The sequence below is a fragment of the Chamaea fasciata genome, unplaced genomic scaffold (assembly GCF_029207755.1).
Source record: "Chamaea fasciata isolate MVZ Bird 193981 ecotype frontalis unplaced genomic scaffold, bChaFas1.0.hap1 SCAF_13, whole genome shotgun sequence".
Taxonomy (NCBI): domain Eukaryota; kingdom Metazoa; phylum Chordata; class Aves; order Passeriformes; family Sylviidae; genus Chamaea; species Chamaea fasciata.
Window position 1 is genome coordinate 16,182,106 of NW_027094098.1, and position 13,400 is coordinate 16,195,505.

The 13,400-nt window shown below is 50.1% G+C and overlaps 1 protein-coding gene across 2 annotated transcripts in view; it reads right to left on the reverse strand.

Annotated features, from left to right (window-relative positions):
- The window catches only part of FRMD4B (FERM domain containing 4B), a 98,320-nt gene that overhangs the window by 73,034 nt on the left and 11,886 nt on the right, over window positions 1-13,400 (reverse strand). Inside the window, exon 1 of one of the 2 annotated variants that reach the window (XM_066195287.1) lies at window positions 12,250-12,411. The exons of the other annotated variant lie outside the window; for it this stretch is intronic. Within the exon in view, the coding sequence (XP_066051384.1) occupies window positions 12,250-12,411 (162 nt within the window). Of the gene's footprint in view, window positions 1-12,249; window positions 12,412-13,400 lie in introns of those variants that run through there. 2 annotated transcript variants of the gene reach the window in all.

The following is a 13,400-nucleotide window of genomic DNA, read 5'->3' on the forward strand; positions in this document are numbered from 1 at the left end:
ACTGTGCAGAGCCATTCCCAGGCCTCAGGGTATTCTCTTTCCCAGGACCAGGCAGGCAGGGACAGACACTTAAAGCCATAACTGAATGACAAGCACAGAAATAACGTTTTAAGATGAGACAGGCTGGAGAAGAGTGCAAGCTTTGCACTTTGATGCCCCTTTGATGATGCTCTACATGGAAATGTTGGCTCTGCTGAAGTTTGGCAATGAGCTGCAGATAAAACACAGTGCCTGGAACAGGGGGCTGAGAGGCTGCCTGGGTTGCATGGCACCTTCCTAAAATAGCCATGCGAGCTGGAGATAGGACGAAAAAACTGGCTCCTGCAGAGCATCAACTGCCTTTCATGTAAGCCCCGCCAGCTGAGCCAGTGAAAAAGTCTGGCACAGGAACAGCCCAAGTGCTCTCCCTCACTGCAGGAACTGTGGCTTTGCAGGGCCACGTGCCAACAGACTTTCCATGCAACCCTCCTTTTCCCCATTTATTCTATTATTTCTCATTGCAGGGGATGGCAGATCTTAGGGACTCTTTCATTCACTCTATTGACGGCTTGTACAGCGTGACAGGCACAGCCTCTCGGGGGCTTTAGAAAGATCCCACTCACCAGAGCAGGTCATGGGGCTCTAAATCTCATCCTCCTCTCCCAAAATTCTCAGAAGTAATGATGTGCACGCTGTAATAAGACCCCCAAAAACTGAACAAAACCAGAGAACAGCGATAAATTGAAATCCAGGAAACAAATTAATTCAATCTTCCTCAAAATGATAAATCCAGCAACCCTGCCAGGAGTTAAAGTCCTTTGCCAAGAGCAAAATATAAGCAGCAGAACTGCAGCTTCTTGCTCCCCACCAGGAGTGTGCAATGTAAAAAACTCACCCCACCCCTCTCCTCCCCATGAGGAAATCTTGCAGTGTGGCTGCCTTTCCTGATGCTACCCATGGCTTTTCCTGTGCTTGCTTTTGCTCCATCCCACGTGGGGGTGCAGGGGTTGTTCACTGTGCACCAGCACAGGGATGAAAGCACTCAGTGGTACTCCAGGCAGCACCAGCCCCCTTGCAGGAGGCAGAGGGAAGAGCTGCTGCTGAATTCTGGCTCTGTTGGCCCCAGACTTCCCAGCTGCCAGCCAGCATTTCACCACTCCTACCACTGCCAAAGGCCAGAGGATCCCTCTGGCAGTGTTATCACAGATGCTGAGTCCCTCTGACAGAGGGGGAGAGGTCAGCTATCCTCTTGAAGGATCAGCACCTTTACTGCAGGAGTATTCTCCTTAAAGAAGTGTTTCTCCAACAGGTCATTCCATTCCTGCCACTTTGCAGTGTATTTAAAACAACAGCAAGAAAAGAACAGGCAGGCAGCTCTACAGCTAATGCTATTAAAAAAAAACTATCTGGAAAATTAATAGGAAACAATCAGTACAAATCTGCCAGAAATATCAAGTCAATGAAACCCAACATCTGCTTTCCTTGGCAGCACAGAGCCAGTAAATCCGTGTCTGCCGGAGACGCGCTTATCACCAGCAGTGCTGAGACACTGCAGGCAGGTCATGACTGCACACAGCCCACGGTGGTGGCTTGTTCCAGTGCAACCTCCTGGGAATCCAGGGGGAAAAGGCGTCCTGTGGGATCAGAGTGCCTTCCTGATGCTACCTGACAGAACAAATGCAGGGGCTGCCCCTGAAGGGGCACTGCCTGGAGGCAGCAGCATCCCCTGTCCCTGAATAAGCAGAGCCCAGAGTGGGGCAGGACTGGCCACCTGCCCCCCTGTGACCTGTCCTGACCTTTGCTCCTCAGCCAGGAGGCAAAGCAGCTAAGCTCCAGCTTCTTTGCTTAAGTCTCTCCAACATGAATCTCAGGGTTTACTCTGTGCAGAGCCTCTGGTAACTTTTCCTGTGTTTTACCTCACCCCAGAAGCCATCCCTGACCCACCTGAACAAACTCAGCTTTCCCTGTTACAGAAGACAAAAAAAATACCCTTATGGAAGAGTGGTTCCATACCCCTGGAGACCCACACCCTGCCCTTGAGGCCTTTTTGCCTCTCCCCAGCCCTGAAGCTCTCCCCCATTTCTGATGGCTTTTCACAGGATGCTCCTCTGTCCCCTCCACCACTCCCTGCTCACCCCTGAGTTGCGTTTTTGAGGGAAGGCTCCCAAAGCAGGAGACAGAGGCAGAGCAAGCCCTGACCAAATAATGGCCATCCCCTCCAGGCAGCATCTCATCCTCCAAAGTCATCTTGAATCTCTTCTTCTCCTGCCCCATCTGGGTCCCTGCACTCAGCATCCCCCCCCACGGACTTTCCCAGCCACTCCTGCTTGGCAACAGCCCCTCAAGAAACCCAGCTGCCAGCCTTGGACAGACATCAGGTAAGATGGAGACGAAAAATAATTTAAAAAGAAGGCTAAAGCACAAGTCCTTTAAATCTGCAACCCTCCAAAAAAATTGCAGAGAGCAAATAAATAAATGAAGAGAAGTCCCAATAGTGGGTACGGGCTGGAGCAGGCAGCGAGCAGCGTTTCTGGGGAGGCAAAGAGCCAACATTCCCAGTGCCAGCACCTTGCCAGGCACTCAGGGGGGCTGATCCAGACGGTTCCACATTTAAACATTTCACATTTAAAGCAAAACAAGGGCTTTGGATCAAAGGCTCTTTCTCAGCAGCCGTTACTCCCCAGCTCTGTGTGCACTGCTGCATCTCCAGGCCACCTCTTCACAAGGGTTTTTTGGGGGGTGAGAGGGGCGGGGACCTTATGAGGAGATATTTAATAGTTGCATGCTGAAAGGAGTTACTGTACCAGGCGCTGACCGCCTTTTCTCGGGACTCATGAATCTGTGCTTTGTTCAGGTTAAATCATATCTCAGAGCAGACCATGAGGGTAATCTCTGAAAAGAGGTTTTCTCTCTAAGCAGAAGTTAGAGATCCTTGCTCCAGCTGCAGCAAAGTTACCAGAATCCAGCTTGGATTTAGCCCTTTGCTGAAGTAGCCAAGGCAGCATTTACAACAAAGGCAGGAAAAACCAGCTGTAAACGCTGGGATAAACAAACAGCCCCTTATCTCCTCAATGGAGTGCAGAAGATGCAAAGACATTTTTATGGACTGATCCTTCAAGGCAAAGAGAAGAGCAAGCAGAAAGGTTTCGGCCCATACCACCCCGACTTTCCTTGCTCTGTGCTGCTTTCTGGCTCTGCAGAGCTCACAGCTCCGAGCTCTGCACGATGTTTAACTCAGGACAGCACTGCACAAGCACTACATAACATTATCTGTCACTGCTAAGCATCAGAAATTAAAATACAGCCTCTTACCTCCACGTCACACACCCTGCTGGTTTAAATGGACTTGAGGAACCCAAGGAGCACTCCCAGTGTGCAGGCATTAAGCCTTCAATGTTTTCCGTACATCTGAGCTGGGGGAAGAAGGGAGACACGGTCCCAGACTCCTTCCGTTGCCATATAATCTGAAGGAAGTGACCTTCGTGTTTGTTGCTTTGATTACAGCTTCAGAAACAAAAGCCCTTCCAGAGTGAGTCAGGGGACACAAGGGGTTGAAATGGGATTGTTAAAAATGGGAAAGAATTACAATTGTGGGTTGGCTTTTTTGTTTTGGTGTTTTTTTTTTTTCCTGTCTGTGATATTAACCCCTTTATTATAAAACAAAACCAAATGAAAAACCAGCAGTTACTGACCAAAGGCACAGCACAGGTGACAGTCCTGGGGCAGTGAGACACCTCGGTGAGGGATCATGCTCCCTGTGTCACAGCAGTGGCTGAGGACCCCCATGCTGGCAGTTCTGTGCTCGTTGGGAGCTGCCATCACCCCTCCCATCTCCTCCACCCACACACTCCTATCCGGGGACAGGAGGGGCCTTTGTGTAAAAACTTGGCACAGCACTAAAACTTCAAGCCATCCCCAGTCTGAGCCCCTTGGAGCACGGCTGAGCCCTGTGGTAGCAGGGACCAGCCCATCTGAAGGGATACAGGAACAGAGATAACCAGAGCTCGTCTGCTCAGCACACCCACCCTCACCTCAGAAACTCACATCTCCAGCAGACACCCCCAGGGACAGAATTTGGACTTCCCGAAGTGCTTCCCAAAGCACAGGTCTGCTGCTCTGATGTGCTGTGCTGCACTCTGGGGAGGGCATTGACAGCGTGGACACAGTTCACACCCTTGGCCATCAATCTGAACTTGCTCCTGCTCTACAGGAGTGCACTTTGCTGCTGGTGGAGGAGTAAATCATCTACCTGCTCTTCTCTGTGTGCAAAACACTGAGTTCTGCTTTGATCCCCTGATTCCTTCCCCACTGGCACATCAATTCACGAGGCTTCACACACCCCCCAGCTCTGAGGCAGCAGCACAAAGTGTGTAACTGTGCCAGGCAGAGCACAGGTGTCACACAGGCACAAAAACAGCTCTCCTCAAAGAAAACTCAAACAACTGACACTGCTTTCACTGAAAATGAAAAAAAGCAGAACAACAAAGAGCTGTGCACCCAAATTCAGGAAGCTGCAGCTTCCAGAGTTCCACCCTGACCTTCAGGCAGGTACAGAAGAGGGACAAAGTCTCAAAATAAACATGAAGTTACTTCAAAAATCTGAATGCTCTTATGCTCTTCTTCAGTTGTTTATGCTCTCAACTGAGCAGTCACTCTGCACACAGAGGACAAACTGTGAAGACTCTCCCAACCGAATTTTTAAAATCAAGGGACCTATTTTAATAGAAAAAAAAAAATTAAGTTCAACACCTGGAACAAACTAACTTGCTTTTCCCAGAATGAAAACAAGTCAAACTTTGGACAGCAGGACCTCAGAGATGTGGTTCCCTTTCCTCGGAGGTCCTGAGGCCCCTTGGCCCAGCTGAAGGCCCCCAAACAGGAGGCTCTGTGCCAAGTGTTTGAGGCCAACAGGTTCCATGAAGCTGCAGAGCACTGTGTGAAGACAGAGCCTTGCCAACAATGCTGGGGAGAGAAGCAGCACTGCCCGGTCCACCCATCACACAGGGTGAGTCAGCTCCCCTCCTCTCCCTAAACAACCATCAATCCAGACACCTCCAGAGGGCACCTAGCCCAGACACCCGGGATGCAGTGAGGTGCCAGAGGTGTCTCACCCTCCTCGTTTCACTCAGAAGAACCAGCTTTGATCAAATAACCACCCCTTAAATAGCTGCAGACAAAGAGCTGTCTTTTTTCCCCAAAGTTATTTTGTAAAAGCCAACGTTCTCATAGTCATGAGACTACAAAAGCTTTCCACTCCATGCTCTCAGTATCACAGGTTTCATGAAAAAACCATAAGCTGGCCCCACATCAGGCAGGAGGGTGCCAGGTCAGGTCCAGCCAGCTGGTCCAGCCTGTACCAGCAACCTAAGAAGTAACAGCAAGACAGTTTTGGGAGAGGATTTCAGAGCAACAAACTTGAATTTGTCTCCAAAACAGACTCCAAAGCCCCAAAAATAAGATGGAAAATAGACAGTGAGTCATGTTTCCTTAGAGAAATGATGTGGAGGTTACCTGGGCGGTGCCAGCTTCTGCCCTGCTGGGATAACCACAGGGACAGGAATAGCTGGAGGAGGGAGAGCACAGCTCCTTGGAGGATCCATGGCTTCCAAACAAACAGAGACCAGGGCTGCATAGTTCAGCTGTACTTTTTAACTGAGAAATATTAAGAGTTTAAAAGAGATACAGCACACCTGTAAGAGGTAGGAACCTGTTGGAGTTGAGCACAGGGAAGTCTTTGCAACTCTGAGGCACGAATGAGCTGAGTTTGGGGACAGCAGTGCCACAACCCTGCACTGAAGGGTGACCCTACAGGGGATGCAGCACACCCCAGCCCCCCCAGTGCCATGACCCCTCACTGAAGGGTGACCCTACAGGGGATGCAGCACACTCCAGCCCCCCTGACAAGGTGAACAGATGCACTGAGGTTGACAGGAGAGAGGAATTACTGCCACTTTCACTACAGCTTAACAAACACCACCCTGCTCCAAACCTCACACCCTCTGCCCAGCCCACATGCCCCTGCCCAGAAACCACTGGCCCAACCAAAGGGAAAGTCAGGATGCTCAGGAACCAGCACATCACCAGCAGTGCCATGGGTGGAAGGGCAGTGACTTCTCCAGCCCCATTCCCAGCTCTGCTGGCACCACATTCCTGTGCCTGCTGGCCAGCAGGGAGATGCACTCTGGGGTTCCCATCCCCAGGACAGCACCTGCCCCACATCACCTGGAAAAGCAACAGAAACATCACAGTCTTAACCCCAGCACTGCTTGGACTGCCAAAGATGACTTTTAATGGCTAAATCCAGCACATCCAAGCTCTCCTCAGCTTTTTGATGCCACTTACTCTCCCCATCTCCCTCCCCAACACACCACTGATGCATGTTTAAATGAATGACAGATCAATTAGTGGGGAGAAGTGTACATGTGTATTTGTGTGTGGGAGGGTATTTAAGCTAATATATTCCAGCACTGATAGCTTTATCCTCTTTGCAGTCTCTGAGAATGAACTGGCCTCCATCTGTACAGAAGATTAGTAGAATCACTAATCACTAATTATGACTCAGAGGTTTTAAGAGCGATGCAGACTGTACAAGGGGTGGCCTGATTTTCAGAAAATGAGGGGACAAAGATAGCACAGTGTTATTTTAAGCACACAGACAGTCCATCCAGGATCACAAAGTGCTGCAGTGACAACGCCAGCAAACGGGGTGACAGAGAGACAAACACTCAGAAGGACAAAAACAAAGCTTGGAAAAAGCAGCACGTGCCTGAAACACCTTTAATTCACCTTTTCACACAGCTTGTGTCCACTCAGAGCAAGCTGGGCAGCCTCTCTGCAAAGGCCAGAGTGGAGATTTATCCAGGCAAGCTCACACAGTGACACCTTTGTACAGCACTTTCTGCCTCGGAGAAGCGGCGCCAGCGACATTCGAAATCGAACGTATTTTGTGAGCTGCGTCACATCGGAGAGGAAAAATATTTATACAGGCCCAAGTGGTCTGTGAATAGAAGGCACTGTTTGAAACTGGCACTGTGACACCCCGAAGGAAATGAGATGAAGTTCACAGTCTGGTTGTGAAGTTTGTCACTGAGGGAAGAGGGAGAAGCCATAAAAAAAACAATTTAAAAAGAAATCGTATTTTTGTTTGAATAAACTCTCTCAAACAGAAAACGCTATATCATGAGCTCAGATGGAAATGTGTCTGGCAGAGAGCTCTGGAAAGCTGCTGTTGGGAGAGTGCAGAGCCAAGTTTAACTCCAAGCTGTCAGGAGGCAGTGCCCAGAGCAGGGCCTGTTCTCAGCCCTCCTAAAGGCTCCCCCAAAGTCCCATCCATGGGGACACCTCCACGTGGCAGGTTTGGACATGATGGGAGTTTGAGCAGTGCCAAAGCTCTGCAGGTGACATATGAGCAGCATCACCGCATCAGATCAGATCCCTTCAAAAAGAAAAACAGCCGGATGAAAGCAGCCTGAGCAAAGCTTTTCCAGGGTAACCACTAATCCCCAGTGCACAAATTTAAATCATTGAAGGAACACAGACACATATTCAGTGTCCTCTAAAAAGGTTTTCAGGCTCCCTTTGAAAAGCCGTGACCTGTAAGAACACCTGAGATGCTTCTGCTGAGCATCACTCCTGGGGTCTGTCTGGTGTGGAACAAAGTTCTGCCCTGCCAGCACAGTCCCAGCTTTGTGCCCTCCCTCACCACTCCAGCACTGCTTTTCATCCTTGTGAGAAGAGGAGGAGAAAAGGCACCTCAAATTTGTTGTCAGCATTTTTCACAATGAAAAGTTAAGGTGTGGCAGCAGAGGAAGCATGGTGCTCACTATCCAAACCAACTACGTGAGCACTGGAGGAAACAGAAGGCAGCAGCTTCCTCTGCTGCTCCTCCACCCCAGGTACCACAGGCCAGACACATGTAAAAGCTGATTTATTGTGCTTCATCAGCAAATTTTTTTTCACTTCATACAGAGGAAATGACCTTTCAGAGGTTAAAAAGCACTTTGGTCAAAAGACCCACATGGAAAGTTTACACTTTTACGCCATAATTTATCAGCTAATTAATTACCGGTGCAATGGGAAATTTCAGTTACTCCTAAACTGCTTAATCACAGAGACGCTCCTGTATCTGGCTGTACATCCAGCAGATCAATCACAACAAGCCATTGTATTCTGCAGGGAGCTTGGGAACAGTTTTCCCAATTTCTTTACCACTTTGCATGGAGCAGACTGACTGACAAACATTTAACCCTGACCCTAAACCATTCACTTGACCAGTTTTTAATTTATAAGAGCTAGCTGCATTGTTAAATAGACTTTGGTGCCATGCCTCATTCCTGCTCAAGCATTCTGAGGAATCAGTGTGTTGTGGGATGTACTGGTGGCAACTGGCATTGATATGTCAGAGGAAAACTTCGTGTCAATACCCCAGTGAAAACCAGGCCAGTGGTAATGGAGGTAACTAAACACAGGAGAAATGTTGATTCTGGAAGTTTTCAGCTTTGCAGCTGCTTATTGACCTCATTTATATAAAAATTTCACTTTGTTTTACTGCCCTGTAATTAAATCTAAGACAGGTGGCCTATAAAAGCAGCACATGGAGGGTCCGGCAGAAAGCTTTCTTCGGGAATAATATCAGGACACCTAGAAATGCCATGTTGTCCCATCTCAGGCATCAGGAGGGGCTCTGGGAAGATCCCCCAAAGCCACAGCACTACGTGCCAGAGCTCCACAACCAAATACAGCCCTCACTCCCTTCCCTGGTAGGAAATGGGAACGCTTGAGTGAAGGCTTCTATGATGAACACTCATCCAGGAATTTTCCCAAGCCCTAACAGCCCAAATAATTCATACTGACTTGTTGCCGTTAGAAAAAAAGACCCGTGACAGCTTTTCTGTCAGCTGTCTCTGCAAATCTGTTATTCCTAGGACAGGCTTTAAATGCTCCCTGCCATGGACAAGACAGTGTTCCCTGGCATACAACCCAAGGGCTCAGAGAATCAACTCCCCTGGTGAGGGTTCAGGGGTTATTTCAGAGTGAAACGGGACACCCCAGCAGTGCTTTGGCTCTCAACCTCCTCCAGATGAATGGGCTCTGGGCAAGCAGGACATCCCTTCTCTTTTGGCAGGTGGGATAGATGATGGGAAGCATCCTGGAGCAAGGATCAGCTTGGGGAAGTGCCTGGGCTGGGGCTGGAGTCCCTGTGCCAGTGACCAGGTGAAACCTTGGAGAAGGTTTCCAACATCCACATGCCAGAAACACAAAGGCTAAGGAGCAGGTGACTGACAAAGGCTGGTTTCTGCTTGTTGGGGTGGGTTTTAGTCGTGCTTAAAGCTGCTAAGGCAGGTAAGGGCTTTATGCTGGCAGGGAGGATTTGAGCCAGCCCCGTGATCACCTCTGCATCTGCCAGCTCCCAAACACAGGTGGGGACCCTGCTCAGACACACAAAGGTGTTTGTGGTTTCTCCATGCTGCAACTGGAGCTCAGCTCTCCCACCAGGCTACCAAGAATTTTGTGTTTTAAAAAGACTAAAAATCCCCTTCACCACAACACCACCTACTTGCTTTCCTTTCTTCACAAAAATGTACTGGTGATTAAACAGAGATTTACTGGCAGCATCCAACTCACACAAAAATAGCCACTGGCCCACAAAATGTGATCCCCAAATACTGATCAAAGGGAACTGAGGCTTCCAGGGCTGATCAGCAGCACGAGTGCCTGTCATCTCACCCTTCCCTGCACGTCCCTTGAATGCAGATCAGTGGACTAAGTTCTGCCTGGTGTCCTGACCTGTCACATCATGCACAGTCCAGGGAGCCCTCAAAGAGGGGAAAAGTCTATGTTTAGCCAACAGAACCTCCTCCCTATGAAACCCATGGTATTTTTCACATCTGGAATATGAATGCAAAGGAGCTACAGAGATATGAGCATTCTTCACGGAGCCAAGGTGGGAAATGTTAAGCACCTGTCCAGGAGCCAATTTTAATAAGATCACAGGGCAAAAAGGTGTTTTGATGTGGCTGCAGTAACTACAGGGCTTCTGGGGAAAAATCTGAGAGGACAAAGAGCATCCCTGGCAGGTAGGAGTGCTGTTATAGACCCTTTTTACCAAGAACAGGGGAACAGAGGAAAACAATTTGCTCAAGACAATGCAGAATCTGTGGTAATGATGGGACACAAAATCTCACACTCAGGATTAGAGTCCTGTCCCACAGACACTGCAACATGCACTTCCTTAGAGAAACAACCCCATGGAGTGCTCTGAACTGCTTGTGTTGCTGCACTGGGCCTGAGGTGAAGAAATGTTCCTCCCTGTATGCAAGGGTCACCCAGCCACTGACTCTAGTTGTTTCCATAGCTTGAAGTGCTTAAAAAAATTAAGAAAACGAATTTGATTCAGGCTCTTGCAGGGCTCTGGTACCTCAGCAGTTGGGTGACATTTAACACTGTGTGCTCAGTCCTGCACTCTCCAGACTCAGCCAGAGGTTTGAGCAGCTGAGAGCCAAAACTTCAGCACAAAAAGCAAAGTGTTACACAACCCAACAAGGAAGAGCTGCAGGACATTCTTTCAGCCACCTCACTTTAATACACCCCAAATTACCACCAGCAAATTCCTGATATTAAGGTGTGAGAGTTGCCTTGCTCCTGCCAGGTTTCACCTCCCAGGGAAGACTCTCAGAGCAGTGAGGGGAGCAACAGGTCCCTGCAAGTCCCCAGCAGGACAAGTTGTGGGCAGAGGGGAAGGGGCACTCCCTGTCCACTTCCCTGGCTCAAGGTCTGCCTGGTAGGATGAGAGAAGGACCAATCTCCTCTTTTCACCCATTTTCACATCCCCACTTTCAGACAGAGGACATGTCAGTGATGCTTTTCATAAAAAAAGACAAGACAAAGCAACCACTAGGACACAGCAAGTTTGGGAAGAGATACAGCTACACTTTGTTTTGAAAAAAATCTATTTTCACCTCAAGCCAGCCATCAGAGTATGGCAGCTGAACAGGCTGAATACAGCTGTTGTCAGAGCTGGTCCTACCAAGCCCTTATTCCAGCCCTGATGGGGTTTACCTCTATGGGGATGCAGTGGAGAGGGAAGGCAGTCTAAGCTGTATGCCCTTTATGAGAATGGACCCTAAAAATAACACTCACACAGCACAGGTGCAGCTGGATTTTACTTAGAGGCAAAGAAGAGAGTCAGGACTGCATCCCACCACATTTCTACAGGTCAATAAAGGTGGGCAAAGGAAAAGCAATGATGTCTTTATTCCTGCGTCCCCTAACTAGCCATGATCCATATCCACAGTGACACCTGTGCCAGACACATCACACGGTGTTTCCATACATGACCTGCCCAAGATACACCCAAGCACTTGTACATCTACCCCTGAAAAGCTGCTCTCCCACTCCTGAGCCTGCCCTAAAGCTAAATACCAACAGATCGCTTTAGGATTAAACGGGCACAGATGTCCTGTTAGCACGACTTTCCCATGGAAGTGGCATCCTGGTGGCTCTGGAGAGCTGTTTGCTACGAGCTGTGTCATTCTCTGTATTGCAACACACCAGGGGAGAGGGGAGAAGCTGCTTTGAAATATCCACCCTGATGTAGCAAACACACACAGCGAGGCTGAGAGCCGGCACGCAGCGCAAGTTCACACGCGAGACAGAAATGCAGGCACACAAATAAATTACTGCCAGCAAAAAGGGAGTCGAAAAGGAGTGACACCACCCTCACTGCAACTGGACACCACAATAAGTGCAAGTCCAGGGCTGTGTTTCCTGCCTGCACCAAGGGGAGCCCCCCAGTTGCCATTCCAGGACTCAGTGCACCCCTCCCAAGCAGCAAAGGACTATCACGTTACAAGCTGCCGCTATTCAGCGACACAAACACGGCAGAAAAAGCCACAGGCAGTCTCTCCCATGGGAGCATCGTGCTCCGAGAGCACAGGAGGAGAGGAGCTCCCCAGATCCCCAGGGCAAGGATGGTGACAGCAGCAAGAGGGGCTCCCAGGGGGTGTTATGTGGGGGGGCAGCCAAAACACTTGTAGATTGACTGACTGATAAAAGCCATTTGGCACAGAAAACATCTCCCCCAAACCCTGAATTCAAAGCAACCCTGGGACCAGCTCAGAGCCAGGTTCAGGATCCTCTGAGCACCTCCCCAGCGCTGCCGCCTCGCACGGAGCAACCAGCCCGAAGGGAGAACACGCAGCCGGCCAGGTGCCGGGGATGCTGTTCCGAGGAAAAGCCGGGACGATGAGCTGGGTTTGGTTTTGTTTTTACCTGGTAGACATCGCGGAGGCCACACCAGGCTCGCAGCGCCTGCCGGCACGCCCGCAGCCGGGCCGCGTACCACCGCCGCAGCGCTGCCACCGTCACGGTCCACACGAAGCGGCTGCCGCTGAAGAGCACATCCTCCACGCCGCACATGAACACCGAAGCCATGAGGAGCCCCAGCCGCCCCGTCCCGCCGCCGGGCTGCCGCTGGCCGCTGTCGCCGCCTGGCTCAGACGCCTGGCATGAGGCTGCCCGGCTTTATTCGGCGGGCGGCGGGCAGGGGTGTTGCACGGAGCCAGGGTCAAGCCTTCGAACAAACTCCTCTTTCACGGCGCTTCCTGGGCAGATTCCCAGGCATGCCCCGGCTCCTGACGCCCAGCCAGCGGCTGCAGTAGCTCAGCCCTACCAGCAGCTCACACAGCAGCCTTGTCCTTAGCAGCTTATATAAAGCTCCGTTAAGCTCCAGTAGCTAGCACTATGTTTTCTAATTAAATTTTAACCCTTTTGCCATACGCCCTGACAACAAGCCCCATTTGGATGCTGCAGGAGGAGAGGAAAGGCGCCGGCGTTCAGCGCTGCCGCACTCGAGTGAGCTGGGCAGGCGCTCCACACACGAATCCCGCGCTATCTGCCTCCAACACCTCATTATCTGCTATACAGGGAACAAAGCTGTCATCGTTTTCTGCCGGCTGAGCCCGTGCCCAAATTATACAGTAGAAATCCTACTTGAAAAAGGCACTTCTGGGAACCAGCAAGTGGAGGAAAGCGAGGGGTGGAATCAGTCCTGCAGAAATAGAATAGCTTGGAAGAGACCTTAAAGTTCATATTGTTCCCTGCTCTGGGCAAGGGACACCTTCCACTAGAGCAGGTTACTCAGAGCCCCATCCAACCTGGCTTTGAACACAACTTGTGCCAGTGCCTCACAGTAAAACAGCTGCACTAACTTCGCTTCCAGCTCTGATTGTGGCAAATACCGACAGCACAGAGCCATCCCTCAGTTCAACACTCCCCGTTTTGCTTGTTGCATCATATGGGCAAAACACCCAAAACGTGCCCAAAGAGATGATCTGCCCTACTCTTAAACCAACTCCATTAACACAGCACTTGCTGCGTGAGAAAAACAAAGCCAAGCATTGTAGCCGAGCTCTTCCCAACAG